General features: G+C 48.6%; 1 protein-coding gene across 3 annotated transcripts; it reads right to left on the minus strand.

The window, feature by feature from the left end:
* On the minus strand, nucleotides 1–27,784 carry PER3 (period circadian regulator 3). Of its 3 annotated transcripts, none has more exons than XM_033156526.1 (22): nucleotides 27,721–27,784; nucleotides 21,886–22,520; nucleotides 20,091–20,248; nucleotides 19,548–19,663; nucleotides 18,520–18,721; nucleotides 16,955–17,003; nucleotides 16,367–16,509; nucleotides 15,566–15,644; nucleotides 14,894–15,000; nucleotides 13,791–13,947; nucleotides 12,090–12,195; nucleotides 11,805–11,933; nucleotides 11,206–11,323; nucleotides 10,840–10,963; nucleotides 9,340–9,467; nucleotides 8,784–8,993; nucleotides 7,712–7,981; nucleotides 5,928–6,649; nucleotides 4,703–4,886; nucleotides 3,350–3,464; nucleotides 2,116–2,266; nucleotides 1–1,154 (listed from the first exon to the last, which is right to left on the minus strand). In XM_033156526.1, the coding sequence occupies exons 2-22, from the start codon at nucleotides 22,176–22,178 to the stop codon at nucleotides 1,020–1,022; spliced, it is 3,696 nt and encodes a 1,231-aa protein (XP_033012417.1). In that variant the 5' UTR covers nucleotides 22,179–22,520; nucleotides 27,721–27,784; the 3' UTR covers nucleotides 1–1,019. The 3 variants fall into 3 exon arrangements, with proteins under 3 accessions (XP_033012417.1, XP_033012416.1, XP_033012418.1); XM_033156525.1 differs by having other exon boundaries at nucleotides 3,284–3,464; XM_033156527.1 differs by lacking the exons at nucleotides 1–1,154; nucleotides 2,116–2,266; nucleotides 3,350–3,464; nucleotides 4,703–4,886 and adding an exon at nucleotides 5,120–5,524.
* Nucleotides 27,785–27,859: the final 75 nt, after the last annotated feature.

A 27,859-nucleotide genomic window follows, 5' to 3' on the forward strand; every position in this document is an offset into this window, starting at 1 on the left:
TATGATACAAACAAGTTTGTTGACCCAAAGCCAGTTTATAAATCCCACTGATAACTAATTGGAACTATACATTCTACATTGTGGCTTGCAATGGGGTGTGTGTGTGTGTGTGTGTGTGTCCCATTCCTAGAGCAAATCCTCCTGAGCTGCTGCAGGTGATATGGTCTCTATCAGCAGCATCAACATTATATATACTGGGTTGTAGCACATGAGTCCTACTCAGAGTAGGTCCACAGAAGTTAAAATGCCCTGGCTACGTTAGGTGCATTAATGGGTCTACTCTGAAGAAAACTTAGTTGGTGAAAACTTCTTCTTTTAAAAAAGTGGTTCCCAAGGAGGGGGAAAATAACTCTCTCTTCCTTTCCTGGCTAACTGCCAGGCACTACACCAAGCCAAGAGAAGGCAGATCCTGGGTGTAATTCAAAGGCAGAAATAAGGGAACTCCAGGAGGTGTTTTGTCAGTTTAAAATGCTGCTATTTCTACTTCTGAAAAACTGACAGCCCTCAACGACGATAACCCTAATATATTCCTTGGGGGGCCAAAATTGATTCAACCAAAGTAGTGGCAGGAGAGGAGCATCGCCTACAAAGAGCTGCCTGAAAGTCCAGCAGTTGGCGTCAAACAGAAAAGCACCCCCTGACGCCACGATGACATAAGGTGATTGACAGGTGGGTGGCCCTCCAGGGGTGGGAGAGAGGAAAATCTGGCTCTCTGCCATGAAAGGGAAGGACTGGACGAGATCTGGCCAGATGAACTCCAGGCATTAATCCAGCTCCAATGGGGAAGCTTTGTGTGTGTAATGAGCACAGGCGCACCTGACTTACTCATGGATTTTGGGGACCAACTGGTCATTTATAGAGGGGCCCTTGCCGCTTCGTCTAAAAACAAGAACCAACTATTAGTTGCCATAATTTCAGAAATTTTGGAGTGGTGTGATGGGTGAGCCTTTGGAAGCAGCATTTTGGACAGCCAGAGGGAAAGATGAGCCGGGTCAAGTGCACAGGAAGGGCCGACTTCTCTAGGGCGGTGCCTGTGGTGGAAGCAGCAGTGTCTCATCAAGGAGGTCCTTGCTGTCCTCCTCTTGAGGATCTCTGTCCTCCAGCCCAGCAATGACATTCAGTCCGGCGTTCCTGTTGTCACACATGATGCAGCCCTAGCAAGGGAAGGAAGTTGGTGAGTAACGTGGAAGAATGGAGCTCTCCTGGGCAGGATGAAAGGTCCACCTGCTCCAGCTCAGAGATGTAAAATTTCCAGAAATTTTGAAGCCATGAGAAAAAAAAAACACACCCCACAATTTCCCATGTTCCCCCCCCCCGAAAAAATAGAAATTTTGGAAAAATTGGAAAAGAAGTTCAGTGTGGAGTAGTTTTACAAATTGTGTGAATCGCAATAAAACAGGTAACCACCCCCCACTTTCCCTCAAAAGCAACAAAAAAGCAAGAAACTATCAACATAAAAAGTAATCAGATTTGCCACTTAGCACTAACAGCAAATAAAGTTAAGGTCCACCTCAATATTTAAGTTCCATAGGTCTACCCTTTGAGTAGTGCTTTAAAAGAAAAGAAACAGAAGACACAACATATACATGCAGTTCATTCTTTCTCATTTTCTGAACTACTGCTATCATTTTCCATTTCTTCTTCCTCTTCATCATTTTTCTCATGGACTTCTAAAAAACGGCTTTGGAAAAAACCAGGGGGAAACCTGTCCCCCCCCCCCATTTTTCCGTTTTTTTCCGCAGGCCTTCCCATCTCTACTTGAGGACAGTTACTGAATAGTATGTTGCATTAAGGCTCAAACTCTATTTGAAAGGAAAAGGAGTGTGTGCGTGTTTTTTTTTAATTGAATTTGTTGCTATATATTATAAACTGCGTGATGGTAAGAGCTTCTAAACAGTTTACAAAAATATGCAACAGAACATTAAAATGATTGATAAAACACAGTTAAAAGCAGGAATTTAAGAGTATTCAAAAGTCAGCAGTGCTTAAAAGGAAGTAAATCGCATGCAGCTTCTACATGTTCAGAATGTTTTGAGCAGCTGCCGGAAAGTATACAGTGAGAGCACATGGATTTGAAACCCACAGTACCAGCTTCCATGCACCCAGTTTCCTTACTTGGGTGTCAATTTCTTGGGGGACAGTCTGTGTGCGAATCCAGGGATGGACCTCTGCCAGCTCCTCCTTCTGCCCTTCCGAGAAACAGGGCTGCTTGCTCTCCATGGTGGCCAGCTTCTCCAGGTCCTCTTTCAGCACCTCCTCTGCAATTCTGCAAGAGATGAGAAGCTGGCTAGAGAAAAAGGCAACAGTCTGACAAAGCCAAAATCCTGACATCACCTCCTCCTACAATCTTCTGCATAAAGTTCAGCTAGTTTTCACCACCCAGTCTTACAGAGAAGGTGCGGCACCCTCCAAAATCTTAGAAGCCTTGAAGCAACAGAAGAGCATGCCTCTCCTACCCCAGCCATGCCTGGAGGCTGCAACTCCCATTGACGTTGTCCCTGGTCATTGATCCTGCTGGACACTAGGGCGGAGTTTAGATAATCCAACATCTGGAGGCCCAACAGATCCCTTCTGAAATGAATCTTCCCTGCTTTCCAATCACAAGCTCTCTTTTGCACTTGGATGCAAAACCTAAGCCCCACCCAAAGCAATTCTCTGTTCTGTATAAGCCTTTCCTCAAATTGGTCCATCCTTTCAGGTTCCTGAAAACCACTCCAAAGACATTTCAGGGCTGCCTCTGCCTTCTCAACAACAGCCTAGGGAATAGGCAGCAGGGTGATGAGAGGACATCCCAATTGTAACTGCATGAAAATTCAGATTCGCCCCTTGACAATACATCCATCCATCCACCCACCCGGGACTGGGCTGCACATGGCTCTCTTTTCCTCCATTGACCTCTCTTCCTGGCCCATTATTAAAAAAAGAAAAACATTCTGCATTTCATCCATTGTGTTAAGGCGCTCATCAGAACATGCTCTTTCTGCTCCAATGCAGAGACAGACTGGGATGGTGCCTGTGAGAGTTTCAGGAAATTTTCCTTGATGGAGACTTCCATCAATAGCCACCACTCCCAGCAACAATAAAAACCCAATGTGTCCCTCCAGCACCTCACAAGGGGGCAAACATCATGGGGCCTGCTGGTGACTAAGCTACGAAAATCCTATTTTGCTCCCCTTCCTGAACCGCTTGCCCTTCCCCCTCCCAATATTCCCAGTGCTGCCTTCTGGAAGGCAGGAGGGCCTACCTAGTTTGAAGAAGTAGCAAAGCAAAGGCATTTTCTCACCGCTTTGGCATTCGGTAGGTCATCTGGATTGGTTCAGGCAACCTATTCACTGTCCTCCACACCAACCTGGCTGGCCGCAGTGGCCGTTCCGCCTCTTCTCCTCCTTCTTGGCTGTTCTTCCCCCTTTTTGAGACCTCGGAGGAATCACTTCTGGCAAAGTATTTGCTGCTGTTTCTGCTGCCTGTTCGGAGACAGGTGGGTGGACACAAATGAGATGTGGGTTTCTGCACAGGCCAATCTCAAGGCAGGGAGGAGGGTGGCCGTTCCCCTGCTAGCAAATCCCTCTGGGCGTCTCTTTCTGTGGAAGCCAACACACACAGCACTTCCTATCCTTCTAGGTTGTGGCCCAGTCACTCAAGAAAAAGGGGCTGCAGAGATCCCAAGGCAAATTCTTTGCATCTGTCTTCACAGTGGGAGACACTGGGCAGATCCCTCCTGTGCCTGAACTACTTTCACAGGAAGGGAGTCTGAGGAACTGAAGCAAACAGCAGTGACAAGGGGCAGTTTTTATTGACAAATTAAAGACTGACAAATCACTGGGTCTGGATAACATGTACCTGAAAGCAAAAACACGAAATTGCTGAGGAGTGATCCTCCTGTGGATAAGGAACTTGTTAAGCAGCATGAAGCAGACAGCACAAATCAAGGGACAGTCCTCCAAAAGAAGAGATTTAGAATTCCCCTAGGATCTGTACTGGGACCTGTGTTTTTAACTTGTTCTAGATCTAGAGTTGAGGTGAGCACTCAGGTAGACTTGTTTGCTGTTGATGCCAAATTGTTCAAAGTGGTTAAAACAAAGAGGGATTTGTGTGGAGCTCCAAAGTGGGGTCTATGGGTAGGAAATTATAACATGACATTCAGTGTAAGCAAGTGCAAAGTGATGCACACGGGAGCAAAGATTTCTCATTTCACATATATGCTCATGGGGTCAGAATGGGATTGTAGCAGATAGCTCACTGAAGACATTGATCCAGTGTGTAGCGGTGGTGAAAAAGGCAAATTCCACGCTAGGGATCATTAGGAAAGGAATTTAAAATAAAACTGCCAATATCACAATGCCCTTATACAAATGTGTTGTGTGAGTGCCTTTGAAGTATTGTGGCTGATCACCTCACCTCAAAAAGCATACTGCAGAGCAGGAAAAGGTTCAAAAAGGGCAATCAAAATAATTAAGGGATGGAGCAACTTCCCCCGTTGAGTGGAGAAAGTGGATCAGGAAAAGCTCTTCCCCCTCTCTTGTAATACTAGCTGCTGGGGGCATCTGAAGAAGATGAATGTTGGAAGATTCAGGACAGACAAAGGAACTCCTCCTTCACACAGCGTATTGTAAGGCACTGGCTTGCCCCATCCATGGACTTAACATTTACCACCATCAAATATTTCAGGGTCTCCCTCTCGTGCCCAGCGTGCCTGCCTTACCTGTGCCACAACCAGATGTTTCATTGGAGCTGGAACCGTTGGACCCAGAGACCAAGGAGCTGGACTCGGCAGACCCACTGCCAGAGGCTGCTGAGCTACTTCCAGACTGGGAATCTTCCAGTAGCAAAAGGTCGAAGAGCTCACTGGAGATGGAGTGGCTGTCATTGTTCACGCTGCATTGTTCCTGCAAAGGAAATGGGATAAATCCATCCACACAAAGTCACTGCTGGGCTCAAGGAGAGATGGCGATGCTTTCTGCAGGCACCCAGGTGGGGTCAGGATTAGCAGCTGGTACCAGCTCAGCTGTTTCTGAAAGTAAAAGACTCCTGCCGCGGAGCCAAATAGTGTGGTCGCGTGAATACAGCCCGCAAGACCTGCGAACTTCCTTAACCTGTCCTCCAGATTATTTGGACTACAACTCCCAGGGTACTACAGACGGGCTGGCAGGGGCTGCTGGAGCCTGAAACATCTGGAGGGGTGGGTGCTTTAAACCCAAGGATTTCTCCTGCCAACAGAGACCAAACAAGCTTCCTGCTGCTGCCACATACGGTGCTAGACGACAACACACAACACACACAAAGGGGGTCTCATTTCCACAGTTGGCTGTGCCCAACTCACAGCTACAGCAGCTGTATGCGCCTGGGACCCTCTACCCATCCAAAGTGCAGCTGCGCCAACTTTCCCAGTCCAATCTGGATTCAGGAGCCAATACATTTTTTTCCTCCTTGCCTGCAGAACTCAGATTCCCACCTCTCAGAACACAGCGGAACGGAAACCGACCCAACGCAGGAAGTCCCTGTTCTTCGCTCCTTAGCTGCATCCCTGGGAGACAGAGGGCGTAATTAGAACAACCACCATCTGTTGTTAGGTGGCTCCCGAAAGAGCCAGAAGGACCAGGACAGAAAAGGGGGTGGGGGAGAGGAATGAATTGCCATGTTCACAGCTGCCATGCCCCATATGCAGAGCACCACCCAAACCCAAGTGGAATAAGCAGCATGGACTGCAAGGGACCTCTGGGTGGGATGCCCCACCGCCAGCTTCACAAGGCCCCACAGATCTGTGACGGAGAAACTCCTTCTGTGGCCCACGGAACACGAAAACAGCCGGGGTTGGGGGGAGTGGCATTCCTTGCGCACTATGCTATTCCCCCCCCCCTTGAATCTGCCAGCAGTGGCAGCCAACCTTTCCCAAAACCTGACCCGGGATCCCCCTTGCAGGAACTTACACACATGGCCCCTGTGCCTGCCAGGGGGGCCTGTGCTGCGCTGGGCAGCTCCAGTGGTTTGGGCAGCTCTTCTTGAAGCAGGTCCAGCTGCAGAGGGGAGCTGCTCCGGGAGTTGCTGAAGAGCCTCTGGTGGGGCGGGTCCGCCGACGATGCAGGCTGCTCTTCCTCGGCAGCAGACACTGGGGTGGAGGGGGGTGAAGGGTGCTCCATGGGGCCTGGCGCTGCCATGGGGAGAGCGGAAGGAGGGCCCGGGGGCATCACAGGGCAGAGGTAGGAAGCAGCAGAGGGGCAGGGGAAGAGCTGCGCAGAGAAGGAAGGCGGAGGGGGGAAAAGAGGTGGTGGTGGCGGCGGCTGTGGAGGATATGCTGGGAAATTCTGAAAGAGGACAGTCATGAAGCCGCCCATGTATGCTTCCCGGAATGCTGGGAGGGGCTGGATGCTGCAGGGCAGGTAAGGTGGGGTGGCTGGGGCTGCTGCAGTGGCAGAAGGCGGCAAGACAGGGCCTCCTCCCAGAGAGGCGACAGGGAAACCAGGCGTTGCTGCATAAGGATCGGCAGGGAGGGCGAAGCTCGGGGCCCCAGGGTTGGGTCCCTGGGAAGTGTCTGCCTTCCAAGCACCACTCCTGCTGTCGGGGGAGCCCAGTGGTTTTTGGCGCTTGAACTTCCCCGGCTTGGTCTTCCTTTTCCAGCCCACTGGCCTGGTCTGCTTTGGAGAGACATCATCTGCGGAGGAAGAAGCCAAAGGCGGGGAAATTGTGACGAGAGAGAGAGAGGCAGGCAGGAGAAGCACCCTTTGTTTAGGTGATCACGACTGACCGTTCAAGTACGGGTTAAGCTAAGAGCGCTTTAGCCATAGACAGTAGGAGAGGCGCAGAAGCAGCACCGGTTCCCAGTTGAGGATAGAAAGCAGGCAGCTGCACTGCCCATCCTGACACCTGCCTGACCCTAAGGCCCTCTCCCATCCCCCTCTCCTGCAGTCCTTCCCCCAACAGGTGCTTCCCACCCAGGGGAAGAGAGTTGGAGCCCAATAGCAACTAGAGGGCAACAGTTTGGCTGCTCCGGCAAGGCGGCACCACTTTGTGGTTTCAGGTGCAGTCCTCTTGGCATAAGCTCTTCTGCTCGGCTCTTGGGCCTGCAGAAGTCCCAGCTGGGAGCCTCTTTGCGCACCCCTGAACCACTTCTCTCAAGGCACTGTGGCCTGGCTCTTTGGGGGCCTCATTCTGCCCTCAGCAAAGCCTGCCTGCAAGAAGCCTATTCTTCTTGCTGCTGAAAGACCTTCGTTCCCCCACCCTTACCCAGACATATTTCTTAGATATAAGGAGGGAAACTCTCTCACTTTCCAGCCTCCTCTGCCTCATTGCTGCTAGCTTCTCATTCTCTTCCTCCCTTCTCAGAGACAGTCAATCCAAAAACTACCTTTCATTTTGCTCTCACAATAAAGATGCGTCCCTGGCTGTGCCTCTGCTGCTCCCTTACGAGTGCAATCTGCAACCTTGGCTACAACTGCAGCGTGGCACAGGCTGTGTTCTTGGGTACAGTGGCAAGCAAGCTGGCTTCTTGCAGACTCACAGCATCCTGTCCCCTAGCCAAATAGAGAGAGACCCCTCTAAGCCCCATAGCTAAATTCTTCCCCAACACACACCATTCAAGAATATGGGGAGGGCTATTTCCCTGAACACAGAGAAGCAGGTTTCAGCAGCCTGTAGGGAGGAGAGAGAGCAAGAGCACTATGGGGAGCTGCCACAGCTCTGCCTCCCCCACCATTGCTGCTCACTTGGTTCCTACCTTGGTCCTGGGAACGAGGCTGGCTGCTCCTGGCCCCTCCATGCTGGAGGTAGGCTGGCCGGTATGAGGACAACAGGGCCCTCTGGCGGAAGCGGTCCACATATTCCTGCTCCTTCTTCTGCGTGTGAGCTGACAAGACCTCTTTGGTCAGCCCCACTAGCCTGACTTCCTCCAGGGTGGCTCCAGCCCCAGCTGCGCTGGGTGTGGGGTTGGCCAGCGATGGCTCCACCTGTTCACCTTGCAGAGTGGCTTCTTCGAGCGCCGTGGCTTCTGCGAGGGGTAGGAGGAGGACAGTCAGCCACACCTTCCCGAGGAGGCAGCCGACAACACTTGGGAACCTCCTTCTCTGCCACCCAAATATTCACCTAGATGCTGTGCAGGGCTACCAGAATGGATTATTCAGGCTGCAAAAGGGGGAGCCACATGCCACATGGAAGGCAACTCAGATACCGTTTGATTGACAGCATCTGAATCAAAGTTATCCTGCCGAGAATCAGCTGCACAGGAATGATATGGGGAAAAAGAGGAGGAGGAGGAAGTGGTGGTGGTGGTGGAGGAGGAGAAGGCGTTTGGGACTCTCGGCTGCTTGGGCACTGGGCCTCCCTCTTCTACTTATGCCCAAATGTCTAGCAAGGCAAAAGAAAGGAAGGCCATAGGAACTCTAAGCACTGTTGTGAGTAAGTGTGCTCCCTGGAACAGAACTGGAAGGTCCCTGCCTAAAATCAAGGTGACTGGTGCTCATTGCAATGGATACCTCCTATAAACAGGCAGCAATTTGTCCCCCACAATCACAGAGTGAGGTTCCTACACTGCTGCAGGAGGACAGGGACAGCATCCAGCTGCCATCCTCCCAAAGCCTTCAAGGAGGGCATGGCTTGTTTGTTTGTGCTGAGACCCCAAGATGAGAGAGGAGAACAAGCAGCCCTGCCTGGAGCCTCATCCGTTCTAACTGGATGAGATTTATGTAGGAAAACACCGCTTGCTTGGGAGAGGAGGCAGGTGTGTAACCAAAGGAGCTCGGAGTTTTTTGTGTTTTTCTCAGGAGAGGAGCAAGATCCATCTGCCAGCCTACCTGACTCTGGGTGTGGGAAGTGGACCAGGGTGCTGCTGTAGCTGCACTGGCTGGTTGTGGACACCACGCTCAATGCTTTGGCAGTCAGCGCCAGGTCAGTCATTGCAGCAGTGCCGCCCACCACCCTCGCTGGGGCCTGCTGCTCTACGTCGCCTTCCAGCTTGGGCATCACAGGTGGCTGGGAATCAACCAAGGGCAGCTTGGCAGCATCTAGTAGGAGAAGAATCATAGAACTGTTGAGTTGGAAGGGACCCCCAAGCATCGTCTGGCCAACCCTTGCAGGAATCTCAACTACAGCATCCATGACAGATGGCCATCCAACCTCAAAGCAAATGCTTTCAAAGATACAATGTAACAGAAACACAGCCAAGACAAGCAAAGCTGATCAATTTAAATGTGGGGCTTTTGAATGAGAAAAAAAGTATCTGGGTGGGAAGTCATTTCCAAAAAGCACATGAAGCGCTGGAGCATATTGGCAGAAACAGCCATTACCACAGCTACCACCAGCAGCCAGCAAACTGAAACCCCTTGAAAACCTTCCTGCGCTCCCTCTCACCTTCCAAGATTTGCTTGTCATTCTGGCTTAGCTGAGCTTGCCTGTCGTCATCGGAGGACGAAGAGGATGCATTGGTAGAGGACTCGCACTTCCTTTTCAGGGCTGGACTGTTGCAACTCTCCAGGTATCTGCAATCAGGAGCGTGGCATGAGCATCTTCCTATTCTAAGTCCGTGAATATAAGCAGGGCTGTTCACCCAGCCAGTCAGAATGGGAATGAAGGAGTAGGCAAGTTTCAGCTGCCTGAAGAGCCTTATCAGGGCAGTTCAACCAAAGCAACTACACTTAAATGCTCATTCATTTAAAAAAAAGGGGGGGGTGACAAGTGGACATTTCAGAAGCCATTCATGCCATTGCATACTTTATGGATACAGCTATAAATTACTGAAACATATAGCAGAGAGCTAAAGGAAACTGGTTTTAACAGCAAGGAAGACCCACCCTTCTCATTTATTGACAGATGTCCTTAAAGGGCTGGCTTTGGCTTCAGCCCATGCCCATTTCCCATCTTCACACAAACCTGTACTAAACCAGAAGGCTGAACAAAGATCAGGATCAATCCAACCCTCTGTTTCATTGTATTTATGCAGGTATTCTCTCTGCCCCCCCCCCATGGTCCTCTGACACTTTAGAAAGTGGGGAAAAGGAATTCTATCAAGCACTTCTATGCATAATACATTAGTCTGTTAGGGAGAACATAAAACGCCACACTCAAATGTACAAACAGAACGGTCTAATGATGCCAACAGGAGAGCAAACTGTGCCCCCCTCCCTGTAAGGGCCGAGAGAGATCTAGCTGCTCAGCCCCACCTGCTGGCTCAAGGTTTTTTTTTGTGGGGGGAGCTGCTGGTGCCTAGGATGACACTAGGAATTGCCTGAATGTAATCCTGGTTTCATACAGACACCATGTAATTTCTGCCACACTACTAGAATTGAGTGTGGTTTTATTTTGAGAAACTTTTCTATTTATAGCTGTACCTTGGAAGCCGAACCAAATCCATTCTGGAAGTCCGTTTGACTTCTAAAACGTTTGAAAACCAAAGCACGGCTTCTGATTGGCTGCAGGAAGCTCCTGCAGCCAATCAGCAGCCGCGGAAGCCCCGTTGGATGTTCAGCTTCCAAAAATAGTTCGCAAACCAGCACAGTCACTTCCGGGTTTGTGGCGTTTGGGAGCCAAAATGTTTGAGAACTAAGCTGTTCGAAAACCAAGGTATGACTGTATTTATGTCTCCCCCTGCCCCAACCTGCTTTGGGAACCTTGAGGTTGTAGAGAGGAAAGCTAAGTAGTCCAAAACAACAGAAAAGGGGGAAATAACATGATTCACCAGAGAAAGCAGCACAACCTTACTCCGAGTGCCTCACAGACAGTTCACACTTTTCTTTTTACAATGAGGTACAGAAACTGAATCTTGCTGGCATAAGAAATGCCTAGTAGAGGGACTGAGGAGGAAGTCAGCCTTCAGGAGCATCGACACCTGCTGAGACTCCATGTTGTTATTACCTGATGATGCTGTCCATACAGTTAATTTGCTGATAGGACAGGATGTGGTTGGTGCTTCTCAAAGCATCACAAGATTCAGCTGGTGGGTCAATGAGAGTCGAAGGGGGAGCACCTGGCTTTTTGTCTAGAAAATTGGGAGAGGGGGGAGGGGGAAAGAGAACGTCCCTTACAATGGAGTGGGGGCGACAACCACCACTTGGCCACTTGTCCCTGGTCTCAATTTCATTCCCACTGGCTCCATTTTCCAGATTGGAAAATGTTTGTTGTCAATCAATCTGTCTTGGACCATTTCCCCCGTCTTGGGGTAGGCACCCTCAACGATGCATCCCTTCCTCTCCCTGGCCATTGTCGCCTCCATGAACTCACCTCCTGGCTGCTCTGCCCTGGGAGTCCCCTCTTGAGGCTTTCTGTGTGATTCAATGTACAGCCGCTGACCCACATTCTTGAGTCTGTTGGCATCCACAAAGATCTGCTGTAAGGACATCTGGGGTTGGGGGTTGGGACAAAGGATGAATGAAGCAAAGGTAGCAGTGTTGGTCCATAAGAGAAACCTCCCAAACCCACAGCTGGCCAAGACTTTCATTAGGACCAAGCAAGCTGTTGCAAAGGTGTGTGGGGATTTCAAGTTCTCTCCAGGCCTCTTCAACAGGCAAGATGTTACACAAAAGCAAGGGTGGGTGGGGAGGGAACGGTGAAACACAAACAGCAGTACAAAAAAATGGGAAGATGTTGTAGCCATGGCCAGCTTGTAGACTCGGCCCCATTAGCAGATATATTTAATGGCAGAGGGCCTCTATCTCTTTGACAAAGAGCAGTTTACAAATAAATAGAACACAACACCCATAACTCAAACCCCTCTAAATAAATTTCCTTCATAAGCTTCCTTGTTGGTTAACAGGCAAGAGGCACCCCCACAACACCCTGCCCCCGCTTTGCAGGCCAGTTGTGAATGACTGGAGACTCACCAGTTCTCTCTGTATTTCCTCCGCACAGTTCCCATTGGAGTCACTGGAAGACGCCACACTGATGTAGTGCTCATAAGATCCATTGCTAATAAGGCTTCCGTAACCGCTAGAACTGTTGCTACAAACAGGCTGGAAACAAAGAAAAACAGAGGTCTTCCAAAGCCTGGAAAGGGTCGTCTATCAGCTGCATGCCTCCGGATCACACGGAGAGGGAAATGCTGACATGCACCCTGCCCCCACCCGACAGAAGGCATCCCTGCTTGGAGCAACATTCCCCCTTCTTACTTGCAGATGCAGCTTATAGATCTGTCCTTGGAGCTCCCAGATCTCCTTGTCAACCCTGTTCATCCCCTTGCTTCTTGCTGCAAAGACATCTTCATTCAGAGGGCTCCTGCAAAGCATGAATGGAAGCAGAGCGTCATCTCGACACTAGATGGGGGAAGGTCTGTATCACAAGATTACAGGAGTGGGTTATTTAAGGAAAGGGATTAGCTCTGCAGCTGAGTTCTTCTGGCTCCCCAGCTGGATAACGTTAGACAGACTGATGAAAGAGTAAACCCACAGGGTTGTATCCAGTGCTAGTCCTACTCAGAGTTGGCCCTCAAGTGAATGAACTTGATTAACTTAGGGTAAACCTGAGTGGTACTTAGCTGGATACCAAAAGAAATCTGTTCCTGCTTGGGGGGGGGGGAGGAAACAACTAGCCTTATGTGCTGATGGCACAAATTGAAAATGAATTTTCAGAATATCTTAGACACAAAACTCTTTTCCAAGTAAGGAGCTCTCCTACACAAGGTCTGAATTAAAGCGGAGCTTGAGAAATGTCTGTGGCTGCCCAAGGAAGCCCAGACAGGCTAGAGCAGGGCTAAGAAATACCCTGGCAGCAAGCGGAGGGGCTCATGAGAAGACAGTATTTCAACAATGAACAATTTGCATACAAAACGGAAATTCCATGTCAATAATATCTGGCATGGCATCCTTTCTTTTGCTGCAGCAAAGGCAAATTTTAACGAAGTGTCACGATCCTGCCCAACCCAAATCCCATGAAAAGCTTTTCTGAGGAAGAAGCCTGGGGCCTTGACCCAAAGCCCAACAATCTTGAAGCAACCTGAAGAGCTCCATCTCACAGATGCCTCATTTGTGCCCCTAATAGCCCCCCTGAGCCCCTCCCAAGATCTCTGATTCTTCACTCTCTCCTTCCCCAGCCTCAGAAGTGAAGGAAGCAGCAGACTCAGTGCGAAGCTCAGAGTTGCTGGCCTGCTTCCCTGCCAGAAGGCTCCAACACCAGGGTCTTCTTGGGTCTACTGAGAAGCAAAAGATCCAGCTGCAAACACCCAGCACGTGAGCACTCAGAAGTCAGCTGACAGCAAGAATCTGAGTCCCTCAGTCTCCTCTGGGCTCCCTGTCTAGCTCCAACCTCCAGCCTCCACGTACTGGCCACAAGCATTTCGCTAGCCAGAATCTTCCTACGTTTGGACTTTGTGGCTTATAAAACGATGCAAGTCAGATCTACTCTGGCCATAGCAAAGGGGAAGTGCACATGCTTTACACACAGATGATCCCAGGCTCAATGCTTGGCATCTCAACAGGTCCTGGAGTGCAGAGAGCCAAAATAAACAGCAGTGCCTTAGCTTAGGACTCCTGGGAAACTGCTACTGCTGCACCATGCAAGATGCTGACTGGACCTGCTCCGATAAAATGGCATAATCTTCATTTAAAGTCCATTTAACATGCCACATGTCTCACCATCTTTGTGTTGTATTCACATCAGTCCTACTCAGAGGAGACCCGTTTAAATGAACGGACCCAAGCTATCCACGGCCATTGATTTTAATGGCACTTTTGACAAACCCAAATTATTACACCAGTTCTACAGGCTCACACACACAGGAGCACAGTATCAATCCAATCTGAATTCTCCTTATTGGCTCTAGGTGTCAAGGGAAAGAGGGCAAACCCTAAACACACGGGCTTCAAGAGGCTTACGTTCGGACTTTGTGCCGCCCAATGATGAAGATGACCTTCCGGCTCCACGGATTCACAAAACTGGACCAGCTGGTATCCAGGATGACGTAGTCCCCGTTCTGAGTACAAAATCGGATGGGCGAGTGCTCAAAGGGAGGGCGGCCCGCAAACTTTAGAACTGAGTAAAAGCCAGAGACAAAAACAAGGTTGGATTGATAGCAGCCAATGGAAGCACACAAAGGCCCGCGCACACCTAGTTCCCTATAACCAGAACTGGAACTGGCTTAATGCAAAGTTCTATCATTCTTCTCGGCGAGAAGGAGAGAGGTTATGGGGGGGAAACCAGTGTCAGAGTGTCTGCTTTGCATGTAGAATAGCCCAAGTTCAATCCTCAGCATCTGGCATCCTGGATAGCTCAGTTGGATAAAGCCAAGGTTGCAGGTTCGATCCCTATATGGGACTGCTACATATTCCTGCATTGCAGGGGGTTGGACTTAGATGGTCCTCAGGGTCGCTTCCACCTCTATGATTCTATGATTTCCAGGTAAGGTTGGGAGAGCTACTGCCAGTCAGTGTACAGAATACAAGCGTCTCCCCACTTACACATGTTCTACTCAAGTGTGACGAGGAAATAATTAAATCAATTTAAACTGCAAAAATGGCCCCAAAAGAGCAGGAAATTCAAAATGGCATGAAAAGAGCAGGAAAACAGTTAGCAATCGCAGGAGCCTTTGCAACTGCAATCCCATGAGCCTTTGCTATGGGTTATATGGCATGAATGAAGAGGTAAAGAAACAAACTGAAATAAAATCCAGAATGGGTTGAAGTTAATAAACATGCAGAACAAATGGTCCCCAAAACAGTCCCTTAGATGAGAAACTGGCTACCCCTACAGGCACTACACTATGGGAGTGGAAGCCTCCGCTTCTGGGGAGAGAGAAAGAGAGAGAGTGTGCAAAGGCCTCACTGCTCCAAAACAGCATCACCCTCTTCCCTGCATGCAGCTCGTCTGACCATGGAATGGGAGCTGAGCAGGGAAAAACCTGCTCCCTTCCTCTTGTGACACTGAGGAAACTCCCTCCACCCACATCAGGTCCAAAGGCAGATGAGAGACTGAAATTTACCTTTACGATGAATGGCTACCATGATGGGTCGATCGTCCGGGTGAAGGTACTGCAAGATGGACGTCCCATGCAAATCCTGGGGCAGGTATCCCAACAGAGGCACTGCCCTGAAATCAAGCAATGCAGCAGCCAATTGACAAAAGCACAGTGCAAACACCAGCCTTGTAAGGGAGCCTTTTGTGACATAGAAACCAAGGTGGGGGGGACGGGCTTTTAAACATCAATAAAATGGCACTATTAAGCACCTGTTGACTATGATCTCAGTCGACCATCCAGAAAGGCCATTCCCATCACCACTGATTCATGAATGGCTCCACCCCAGGAGGGCTGCGTTTTTTCAGCTGTTTGCTGAACCTTTCATGAGTTCAGGGTGTTTTCAAAAGCCTTCAGGAGACAGCTCTTTGGTTACTATTAGGATAAGACAAAGCAATACTCCCATTATGTGGGGAACATCTGTGCCCTCCAGGTGTTGCTAGATTCCAACTCCCATCGCGGACCCCTGGCCACGCTGCCTGCCGGGACAGTTCACAGGTGGAGTCCAACAAGCTCTGGAGGGCCGCAGAGGGGCGCACCCCATGCTTGCAACAGACAATGCATCAGCCCCTAATGGCATTTCTCTCCGGCATTGCCAGCAACACACCTCATATGTATGAGCAAAATAAAAGTCGTCACCTGTCATCCACCTCCAGAAAGAGACAGCCTGGGGTGTGAGTGGTGGTGAAGATCCTCTTTTCTACAGGAATTCGAGGAGCTAACAATTTAACAGAAAGAAACACAAAGCATCAGTGATAGCTCAAGATCCACTTAGAGGTTCACGTGAACCCAAACAACTTTCCTTTCTGACAGCAGACCCACAACACTCAAAACTTTCAGAAACACTCTCTCTGGGTTTCAGGAGCCCTTCCTTATCAAAAGAGGCTGAGGAAAGAGAAGAGATACTGTTCCATCTTGAGCAAGCTTACTCAACCTCGGCCCTCCAGATGTTTTTGGCCTACAACTCCCATGATCCCTAGCTAGCAGGACCAGTGGTCAGGGATGCTGGGAATTGTAGTCTCAAAACATCTGTAGGGCCGAGGTTGAGGAAGCCTGATCTAGAACCTCCCTTTGTTCACAAAATTAGATTTATGGCATCTTTATCCTGGGTTAGTACCTTTCAGAGCAGACCCACTGCAGTTAACGGATATGACTAACTTAGGTGGTATTAATTTCAGTGGGTCTACTTGGCTTCAGTCCGTATTGAAGTTTGAATGTTCTGTCAAACTGGCTGTCACACACAAGAATTGAAAGCATCCGCCTTTTCTACATCCCAACACATACATGAGACACACATAGCCCATTTAACAGGGATGCTGGGTGCATTTCAGTCCCAAAGTTAATCCCCAGAAGAAGATGGGATGGAGACATAACAGGATCTAGCATGATACATTTGGGTTTTAGCCCGGCCAATTTTAACTGGAGTTCCCCTTTTCTTGCCTTCATAGCCAGAGTGGATTTTTTCAGCTAGAGCCAAGCAACAAGACATCGGCCCACTGGGGTCAGAGACAGAGAAGTTGATCAAATAAGGGGTCATCCGGAATGGGTAGTAGTGCTTCTCTTGGTCTTGACCTTTGCCTCCCCTGCAAACAAAACAACAGAAAACCAACAATTTGTCAGCTACAGATGAAGTTTACTCCAAATGGCAAGGGATTGTCTGGGTTTCTGGCTAGAAGGAAGAGGAAGCTGCTGTCCTGTTAATTCACTCTGATGCTTGATTCCTTTGTCTCCTCTGAAGAGCAGCATTTTAGCATCAAAGTGTTGTAACAGTAGGAACAAGTCTACAGCAAAACGCTTCCTTTTAGCAAGAAACTGGATCACCTTGTTGCCACAGATTCTGTTCCATGCTACCAAGGGGTGGGGGGAGAACTATTTCCAGTTAATCCCATAAAATGAAGCAGGAGGGGTGATAGGAAGAAGTGTCACCACTACCATCCTAAAATGCTTGGGCATCAACATGCGCACAGAAGAGTTGTGAAAATAGCTTGTAACACCCCTCTTCTTGCCACAATCCTGCATAATACTCACCTTAGTCTGCAGAAAAAGGACTTCACTTGTGCATATTCGTAAAGTGAATCTGTAAGGGCAAAAATACATGGAGACCAACATTTGTTTATTAATTCCCGCGTTCTCAGCATGCTCATCTTAGTGCCCTCTCACCCCCAGGACCTACTTCAAAAACTAAGATGGTCAGGACCAGAAAAGATGGGAGTGGAAGTATATTTCGCTCTAGGAGGCTTAGTTTGGTCAGAACTGAGTATACACTTCTAGAGTTAACATTACTTCTGGTAAATGAGCCACCATAGCTGCTAGAGGGCTGTGAAAATTTCTGCCCCAGACTTTTTAGACTCGTCTACCCATGTACTAAAAGGGACACAGGTGGCACTGTGGTCTAAACCACAGAGCCTAAGGCTTGCTGATCGGAAGGTTGGCGTTTCAAATCCCTGCAATGAGGTGAGCTCCCATTGCTCAGTCCCAGCTCCTGCCAACCTATCAGTTCGAAAGCACGTCAAAGTGCAAGTAGATAAATAGGTACTGCTCCGGCGGGAAGGTAAACACCGTTTCCGTGCGCTGCTCTGGTTCGCCAGAAGCAGCTTAGTCATGCTGGCCACATGACACGGAAGCTGTCTGTGGACAAACACCAGCTCCCTTGGCCTATAGAGCGAGATGAGCGCTGCAACCCCAGAGTCGTTCATGACTGGACCTTATGGTCAGGGGTACCTTTACCTTTACCTTTTACCCATGTACTATCTGAAACCAAACAGCTGCATTAGTTGCCAAATGTGAAATATATTAGCATTATTTTCAGCTCTTCTGTGCCACTAAAAGCTCACATTCCATGGTCAGATGAGCTGCATGCAAGGAAGACCAACTACTTCTTTGTGCTCTTGACCTGCACACCCCTCCACCCTCAGCCCATTTCTCCCAGGATTAGTCTCTGAACTTTCAGTGCTGCTAGAGTGTGCACATGTTTTTAAGGACATTATCTGTCCCCAACCCCACAGGCCAACTATGATAGGTGAGCGAGTAAAGTACCAGATGTCCTGTCAGATGACAGACAGACAGGTTGTCATGTCCACCTGTCAAAGTCCTTCCCAACCACCCAGCAGCCAGCTGGTGAGGAACAGCAGGAATCAGCTACATTATCAAGTTCCAGGAGCGGAACTCAAGTCGGTTGCCTGGCCCAGCGGGGGTAAACTCAGTGCCCTTCAGCCGATGATTTCTGCAGGGACTTGCTGAACAATCAAATGTCCTGTGAGGAACTTGGCTGCACAGCCAACTCAGTCACCTCTCTACCTGTCCCATACAGATGCCACAGGTGACATCAGGTGTGTGGAAGCTGAAACAGCCCCACAAAAATTGGGACACATGTCGGATCAAATCTGGCCTGCAGGTTGGAGGGTCCCCCCCCCCAAAATTGGGTTAGGTAGTGACTATGTGCTGCAATATTGTAATAGCAACACAAGAATTACTAGTAAACCAGATAATTCTCTGTGTTTATCTGAAGCACAATATTTACAACTCATCCAAGTGTTTTGCATTTTATACATCCTTGCATATAAGATGAAATTTCCCTGGGCAGAGCAATTCACCTTTTGGGGCCTCCGTGTTCCAAAGCGGCAGGTGAGCCTGGTTGGTGTGAGTGTAGAAAACACCCACATCCTGAGGAGCCAACAGCTCTGCAAAGCGGCAGGACTTCAAGCATTTCCTTTTGCAATTCAGGACAGAGGCGGCTTGCTCAGAGACATGCACTGTCCGCCCGGAGTGCAATGAAAAGACGGCTACAAAGGTGTCCTGGAGGGGGGAAAGCACAATCCTCAAGCACAACCAGAACAGCAGGACCCACTTGATAAGCCAACAAGATCAGAGAGAGAGACAGGAGTTCAGTCTTCACATTACAAATCAGGATCCACTTGCCATCTGCCGCTTCTCAGCTACATGGTATGTCCTAACACAAGAGGCAAGGGCCCTTAGCGTCCAAGGGTCAAATGTGGCCCTCCATGCCTTCCTCTCTTGGGATGCTCCTCAAACCCTGCTCCTCTACCATCAGCCCCACTCCATGCCCTCCACCAAGTGCTTCTTGCCTAGAGAAATGAGTCCTGAACTGTGAGAAGACTTACTTGCCTAGGTGGAGGATGGAGATGGAGGTATGCATGTTTAAGCAATTCTCTGGTTGAAATGTAGCCAAGGACACATCTCTTGCTCTACCTTGCTTTCAGCTTCTGGCCCCACCTACTAGGGAATATGGCCTCGCTTCACCTAAAAGGTCCCCCCCTCCCCACAAACCTGATTCAGGATGGAGATAGGTTACTGACATCAACACAGAACTCTCGCAGCCTTGTGTTTTCCAGAGGCTGAGAAACGAAAGTGTCCCAGGGACCTGCACACAGACAGATCCACCAATTCCTGCTCACTGCTTTTATCACTCATTAGTACTTCTTGGGAGGTCTCTCTCATCCCTTCTCTAAGAGTGAACCAGAGATGCAGCTTTACAGCGAAAGAAGACAACAGCCATTTTGTGGTGGTTACGTTTTATGAAGCGTCTTTCAGCTGCTGCGAACTCTTTGACCAGTACACCTGAAATGGGCAAAGAGCCCCAATTAGCATTCTGGTCACTTACTGTGTTTTTGGGGCTGTGCTCAGACATGATGGCTGCTAGCTCTTCCACTCCATACACAGGGGCATTCGTCTGATGTGCTCCATGCTCACCAAAAGCCTTAGAAACTTTGTTGTCAGCTGGTGAGGAGGCAAGGGAAGCAAGAAGCAAAGGGGAGAAATCAGCAATGAGCAGGTGGCAAATTTGGATATTTCTTATGTAACCCTGTTTGTAAAATGGCCATGCCAGATTCAAGATCCCTTTCTAAGGAAGAATTCAATGTCATGCTGTCACTGTACACCACGGGTGGCCAGTGGCCCCTTCCTGAAAGCCCAACATATTCTGTGTGCCCTCTCATAGTCCCTGCCTTGGCAGGTGCACCCTCCTGGGTTCCACTGCTTGCTCATGTGAGAGAGCACAAGAGAGGTGGAACCCAGGAAACTGCCATTACACGTGCCACCCTTCAGCAACCTCCAGAACACTGGACTCAATCCCCAGCGTCACACAGCCATGCGTCACACAGGCCGACACGTGCAGTGTGGGATTTCTTCAAATGCACCCGCGTACCTTGGATCTGCTGGACACACTTGAGAGCGTAGTTCAGGGCACAGAGGGTGCTGGCCTTGCTGCAACTCTCCACCTGCTCTGCAGGGAGATATTGTTTCATTTCCTGGATCAGCAGCTTCAGCTTTCTATTACTACTTTGGTTCCAACAAAGCAGCTCGCTGCAGATGAATACAAAAAAAAGTACAACAGCACATTTTAGAAAGAAGGGACTTTCTAAGGTGATATCTGCTTTGGGTGGGGAGAAGCTGAAAGTCATGTTTGCTCCAGCACAAAGAAAGGTTGCTCCTTGTGCTGTAAAGAAGGATCTAGAGCTCTGTCATCTAACAGGACCATCATGTGGGCAAGGCTGGCACATGGAACCCTATTTGTTTGTGGCACTTCACACATTCCAGGCTCTACGTTTCTTGTCAAGAGCCTCATAAACACTTCAGACAGCCTGGCACTCAGCTAAAATACCCGAGGGCACTGAAGCATGCCTTTAAAAGCCATTATGGCCCAAGATAATAGCGCCCTCTGTATAGACTCCTATTCCCCTACTTTGAAACGTGCTCTATATCTCGCTTTCCAAGAGGCGTGGCTAGGAGCATGGCCTTTTCTGCAATTGCCTTCAGAGCTGTAGAATGGCCTCTCTAGGAAGGCCAGGAACAGTTCTTTCTTTCCCTGGGGTTTTGAATTTTTAAAAGGTATGTATTCTGGTGGCTTTTGAAGTCTCCTGTGATTTAATTTACTTACTTGCTGTGCCTCACTATTCTGGTTTTAAATTTTTATTGCAACTGTGAAATGCTGTCCCAAGCAAGGTCTTCCCTAGCATCAAACTTTTCAGTGCCAAGTTAAGACTTTCCTCTACCTGCAGACGTTTGAGGAATGGATTCCTATTTATTTATCATCACGCTGGTCAGTGTTAAACTGTGCCAGCGGAGTTTCAGCAGATTTACAGGTCACAGGAGTTTGTTAATTATTTATGCTGCAATTCTATTTTAAATTATTCTGTTTGTACTTCTTGTAAGCCACCTAGACCCTTCATTTGTAGCTGGCAACTAAGAAATCAAGTTAAACGAATTTTAAATCAGTTTCTATGTAAACTGCTTTGGGCTATGATAATAAAACATTTCACAAATTATGCACAAGTGTGGGACATGCTTCCTTAATATATGTTTCATTCACAGGCGACATTGTTCAAACTTAATCTATACCTCTGCTGCCCCCCCCAATGCCAATCATATGCACAATTGCTGGAAGTCTGCTGCTGCATGAAAGGATCTGTGGATTAAGGGATTAACCCACTTTTAGTCCAAGGCAACTGGCAGGCATCAGGCTGGCCAAGGCTGCATTAATCCAACACTGCCTTTAGAAAGGCATTTCTGCCCTGCGTGGAGGGAATCAGCTGGCAATTCTTTTGTATTTCACTCCTGCCAAATCTGGTTAATATGATGGGGATGCCTTCATCCCAAAGCAAACACAACATGGGTCAGTGAAGATTACCCGATTTTTTTTGGGGGGGGGGGGAGTATTGAGCCCACCCAATTCTTGGATGGTGGAGATGAATGGAGGATGGAGTCACCTGCTCCTCCCTGGAACTTTGCATCCATTCATCCCCCAAGTGTCCCTCTGTGACAACAATTTACTGGTCTATACTTGAATGCCTCCAAATGTGCCCCAAAGATATGGTGCTTGGCTCCTAAATACAGGCCCAGCAGTTCCAGCAGCTCCTGGTTTAAACCCTGGGACATTACAAGCGCCAACTTTAGAATCAGAATGCGGCCAAGCTTTTAACCAAACTGGCAAAAAGAATTACCTGCTGCAGCTGCTGCTGCTACCACTGCCACCTACAGATCTGTCCTGCCCATCAGGATTTCTGGCCAAGCTGCCATTTGATTCAAGGCCGTGAGTGCTGGTCCTGATGGACTCATTTCCAATGGAGCTGCTTTCTGTACTTCCACCACAACATATCTGTGCGGCAGCTTCTTCGCAGGTACCATTCTGCTCCTCAAGGGTATCGCCTTCCTGGTTCTCAATTTCGGCCAAGTTGGCCGGCAACCAGTTTTCCTGCTGCTCCAAGAAGTCATCCTGGAGCAGGTCCTCATTCATAGTGAGTGGACAAAGGGCTACAGTAAGGAGGCTTCCCTTGCCATGGCCTGGTTCACTGTCAAATTCAAGTTCTTCCTTCTAAGCCACCTTGAAAACCGCATGAATCTGGCATTAGCAATCGGCCCCTTTTCATTTTACTGCTGAAAACAACGCGTGCTTGTGACACCTCTGGATGGGCACAGTGTCCAGAGTCACTGCATCCTCTCAGCCTGAAGATGATCCATTGGCCACAGATTCTTGTGGGGAGTTAGCTTCAGACAGCTCTCCCGACTGAGAGCTGCAGAAGCCTTTGGTTTCAACGACTCCATCTCCCCTTCGCCTTCATCCTGCAGCGCCTTCATCCTGGTAAAACAGAAGAAGACTGTTACCACTGCAACCATGGGAGGGGGAAGCCCAGTGCCGATACATAATTGTCCTCAGATTTTTAGAACCCCTGAAGGCTCTCCTGAGATATGGAACTTTGAATGTGCTCACTGCACAATCACAGGAGGGAAAAGAACGCCCAAAAGGAGATTTTGCTTGGTGGAATTCAGCAAACTTGCTTTTTCGAATATATCTTTGTGGTGAATAGCTGGCTGACCCCACACACAGAACCATCCCTGGAGTGTCACACGGAGCAGGTGGAGCTTGGTTCTCAGTGCTGCTGCTCCACCACACACTTGCAGGCGGTTCACCAATACTTGGTGAACAGAAACTGGAGTCAACCTGCTGAAAGGCCGCAGGGAACAGACTCCCTTTCTAATTAAATTGAGGGGTGTTGCCACTTTGCTAGGCAGCCTCCTCAAGAAAAATGCATCAAAAGCCAAAGAAAAAGTAAGTGTCTTGATGATCATGTGTTTCTAAGCTAGACTCCTGAACAGCACAACTTGAAAAGTATTCTTCAACAAAAAGACGAGTTTACAGTAAGAACAATAAATTCTGCTATAACCAAAAGTAAAGGTACCATAAAAGGCTTTTTCACATAGACCGTCCTAGTTAATACACTGCAAGCTAAAAAAATCTGGGCAAAAAACATGCAGTACAATCCTCAGCATGTTTACTGAAAAGCAGTGGATTCTCTGCCTATCAACTGCGCTAGCACCCTTATAAATTAAGATGTGGCTTGTAGAAGAGAATCTCTTTCCTCTGCCTTCACCAACTCTGAGCTCTTCAGTCACATGAAGTGATGCCAACAGAAACTGAGAAATAGCCAATACCAACAAATCACATTTCCTAATAAAGGGGACCATCCTTATATAGGAGAAGAATCCTTCATCAGTGTATCATGTCTGCTGTACCCCACATATGCCCACTTTGATCTGCGGATCCAGCACTGTTGCAGCTGCCACATAATACTTGTTCCTCATTTGTAAGAAATCAATCTGGCAGCACCCACACTTTGGAACTCCCTGCCTATTGACACCAGGCAGGACCTTCACTGTACTCTTTCTGGCACATTGCTCAAATAGACAACCCTACCCAGTTATGTAGAATGTTGGTTTGTGTTTTAATCTGGCTTTTAGCTTACCATTCACTTATTTACAGTTTGTATTAAATAGTTTTTTAAAATTATTTTTTCTGATCATGTCAGTATTTTATTCTTTTTGTAAACTACTTTGAATGTTCTGGGGTTGTTTTTTTACATTTTAATAAATAAAATCTACTGGGATCAATGAAAAAAATGCGAAGAACTGAACCAATAATACACAGGTGGATTTAGAAGTTTTACTTTTGAAATTGCCACAGATTCCATGGCAAGTTCTATTCACAACAGCTCCCAGGACACACCAGGAGACTCTGCCTCGAGTCTCATGCTCCTCTCCATGATTACATAATGCTTGTTAACACCCAACCTGAAATTCTTCTTATTGACTCATGGCTTGCTTGCCAAACCCAAGCAGAGGGACATGATGTGCAAGAGTCCCAGCTTCACGTTGTTTGCAGCTTTATCCTAGGACCAACAAAACAATACTTGTGGAAGCAAGAAATAAAATTCAAACAAAAAACAAAAACAGGACCATGTCATGTTTTAAATGGTTTGGTAAAAGTGCCTTTTGGCTGAGCTGCTTCCTTGGGTCACAACAATGACCATTTACAGCAGGGGTGGCGAGCCTGCTGCTGCTGGATTTCAGCTCCCAACAACCCCAGAAGCCAGGATGCTTGAAAATAGGAGCTGCAGGCCTGAAATGTTTGGAGGGGCACAGATTCCCCACCCCTGGTTGAAGAAAATGAGCTCAGGAGGATATTCCTGGACTTGAGACTCTCACCACCACACCCCCACTCCACCCCAAGACTCCAGTGCAGTTCAGAGAGCGAAAGCCTCCAAGGGAAGTGTGTGGGAGCAAGGAATCCACACCTTATTACAGGAGTATAAAAGCAGGTGTGGAGATGACCCCTCCTTTGCGCAAAGTTGGACCAGCAAAAGAGTGTTGCTGGGCTACAACTCCCACCCTCCCTGACCATCAGCCACGTTGTCTGGAGCTGGAAGCGGACAACACTTGGGAGGGCCAGTCACTCACCACCACTTTTCTACAATGCTGTACAACACTAACATTGGGCATTAACTTCAGCCAAGGAAGCAACACAAAAAAGTAAGGGTAGCTGCGGTGGCTGTTAAGGGAAAAACAAACACACAAATCCTCCATAGGGCATGAACTTTCTTGGGGCAACCAAAATACCACAATATAGTATGCAAGCTTTTGAGTGCTCCAGAACTCATCACCAAGCGAGATGGTAGACGGAGCTCCGCAGGGCTTCTCCCAGGCTGCAAGTTGGCCCACAGGGAGGCACGCCAATCAGGACCGACTTGCCACGTGCCGCCATGAATTCCTATGAATTACTTCCAGGCCATTTTTTCACTTGCTTATATAACACTAGATGAAGCAACGGAAGAGTGAAAATTATTTGCTAATTGTTAGTCTGGTACAGGACCAGAAACACCAACAGCTCCACCGTCCCACTTCAGTGGCTTGTAATGTTTCATCAAAACCCCTAAGTCCATACTGTGCAACAAGCCTCTTATTTTCCTATAACAGGGTGGGCTTCCTCTTGGGAGGCAGGATTAATAATTTTTTTCAAAGTCAGTGCAACAGAGGAAAAACAAGCTTGAAAAGCACTCTCAGAAAAGCTTGCAGGCAGTGATGTCACAAAAGACGAACGATCAACTCTAAGCAAGAAAATAATAAATCCAAGCTGAATGGGGGGGGGGGGGAGATGGGGAGAGAAACACTGCACAATAGCCCTTTTCTGGCAATAGTCCTGAACAGGGTAACCACAGAAGTTTCACACCAGATCTGCCTGCAAGGGATCTTGTGCACTCCACATTTTATTAAAGGGGGACTCTTAAATGAGGAGGAGCAGGAGAGGCTTTTAAGTTTTCACCCAAACATGCTTGAAAGTCTCATCAGGGGAAGGTTGGGGGTTGAGTGGCACCTAGTAACACTGGGGGCATGAAGACCTGAATGAGGCTAGTATGAACAGGAGTGGGGGGAAAACAGGACAGTGTGCCCCAGACATCAGTGTGTGTGTGTGTGTGTCTTAAAATGGAGGAACTGGAAATAGTGTTTAACTGACAAGTGCTGAAGCAAGGTTCTGTGAGGAACCCACTCATAACTACCTGCAGAACTACTCAGGTCCCCTGGCTAACTGAACAGAAAGCAAATGAGCCACATTCCTGAAAAATCTTAAATTATGGGTGAAGTGGAATTCCATTCCCACAATAGTCTGACATAGTACCGGTAGCTAAGACCAAGCAAATTAGGCCTGCATATTTTTAGTTTCTGAACTTTTTGGTGTTCTAGATTAGATGATGCAGAGACCATTGCTTAGTTTCAAAAGATGTTTTTGCAGCCAACTGTCTGAACCTCTCGGCTCTACCCCGCCCCGGAATTAATCTGAAACACATGTCTTCTTGCGACAGGTGAAGACCATACCTGTAAAGAACTGTTAAAGATGAAGGGAACAAAGAGTGTGTGTGCGCGTATGTACATACCAAAATATTTAGTGGACATCCTATTCCACAGCAGGAAAAAGATCTTCCTTTAAACAGCGGGCCCTATCCCAATAATACCTATAGCTTAAAGGTAAAGGTAAAGGTCCCTCTGACGATTAGGTCCAGTCACGGATGACTCTGGGGTTGCAGCACTCATCTCGCTCTATAGGCTGAGGGAGCCGGCGTTTGTCCGCAGACAGCTTCTGGGTCATGTGGCCAGCACGACTAAGCCGCTTCTGGCGAACCAGAGCAGCACACGGAAACGCCGTTACCTTCCCGCCGGAGCAGTACCTATTTATCTACTTGCACTTTGACGTGCTTTCGAACTGCTAGGGGGGCAGGAGCTGGAACCGAGCAATGGGAGGTCAGGTCACCCCGTCACGGGGATTTGAACCGCCAACCTTCTGATCAGCAAGCCCTAGGCTCTGTGGTTTAGACCACAGCGCCACCCACATCCCGCTACCTATAGCTTAGCCCAATACTATTATTATGCTATATGATTATGTTTATTTATTTATATTCCACCTTTTCCCCTGACAGGGTCTCAAAGTGGCTTATGGATAAAAAATAAGCACAGTAAAACAACAACAACAACAGCCGGAAAACAACTAAACATTGATAGAATTCAACCTATATATACACAAGGCATCACCCCCCCCCCCCGCCCCAACCTTGTGTCACCCTGTTTTCAATAGCCATCACTACAGTACGATTTGGTGGAGGAACAGCTGCGAATCACGGAGAGGCAAAAAGGAAACACAGCAAAAATGCTCATTATCATTCCTGGTAAGTGGGTTGTGGGGAGAGAAAGAGGTGGAGACCTGGGAGGAGTTCTATACTTTTGATTGCAATGTTTAAACAATGGGCGCATCTTTTCACCACCACCGCAAGGCACCGTGAAGGCTGCTGTGCAGGTCTCTCCCAGCCCCGCCCCCCCCGAGGTTTGGAGGCTTTTAACGCAACCAGAGAAATACCGAGCAGCAGAAAACGACTCCAGGCGAAGTTTCACCCCGTCCTAGAGAAAGCAAAGCATTTCCCAAAAAAACAAAACAGAAAAAAAACCACAGAAGCAAAACAGACTTCTCCCGCTCCCTTATCCTGGAGGGTCGGGGCTCTGGGAGTAAACGCAATCTTCGGACGTACGACTGGGGAGAGAAAGCAAAAGCTAGGCAAGGAGAGAGACCTCAAGACAAAGGGGACAACGGCCACAGGGAGCTTCAACCGGGATGGAGAAACATTTGACTGCGATCATTACGGCAAACCCCGCTCTTTTACCTGTCCTTGAGTTGGAAGGAACCCCAGGGTCATCTAGTCCAACCCCCTACAATGCAGTGGGGCTCGAACCCACGACCCTGATATTAATAGACCCTCACGCTCCACCGACTGAGCTGAATTGAAGTGCGCGTCTTTTAGGCGATTCCTCCTCAAAACAAACACCAGTTGGCAACTCTTTACTCCTCCCCGCTCCCCCCACAAAAACGACCGCGTCCAGCCAAGTTGCTAGTCCTCAGGACGCACGTGGTGGAGGGGGGCAACCCGGCTCTGGACGCCCCACTTCTCCCATTCACTCACCCGCCATCAGCATCAGCGCCCGACCTTCCCCTCCGCTCGTCTCTTTCCCCTCACACTTTACACACATCCGCGCAACGTGACAGGAGCCCCGCCCCCAGGGCCCGTAGGCGGGCGCGCCATCCGAATGAGTGCCCTGATT

Source organism: Lacerta agilis, chromosome 8 (genome assembly GCF_009819535.1).
Source record: "Lacerta agilis isolate rLacAgi1 chromosome 8, rLacAgi1.pri, whole genome shotgun sequence".
Lineage (NCBI taxonomy): Eukaryota > Metazoa > Chordata > Lepidosauria > Squamata > Lacertidae > Lacerta > Lacerta agilis.

What these genes read in the sequence shown, in the direction of transcription:
- PER3 (XM_033156525.1), bottom strand. Translation starts at nt 22,178, where the DNA reads ATGAATGAGGACCTGCTCCAGGATGACTTCTTGGAGCAGCAGGAAAAC. An exon ending in GTGTGTCCAGCAGATCCAAG is followed by an intron (nt 19,664 to 20,090) that starts GTACGCGGGTGC and finishes CCTCCTCACCAG; the next exon opens with CTGACAACAAAGTTTCTAAG. An exon ending in TTTCTGGAGGTGGATGACAG is followed by an intron (nt 15,001 to 15,565) that starts GTGACGACTTTT and finishes GCTTGATTTCAG; the next exon opens with GGCAGTGCCTCTGTTGGGAT.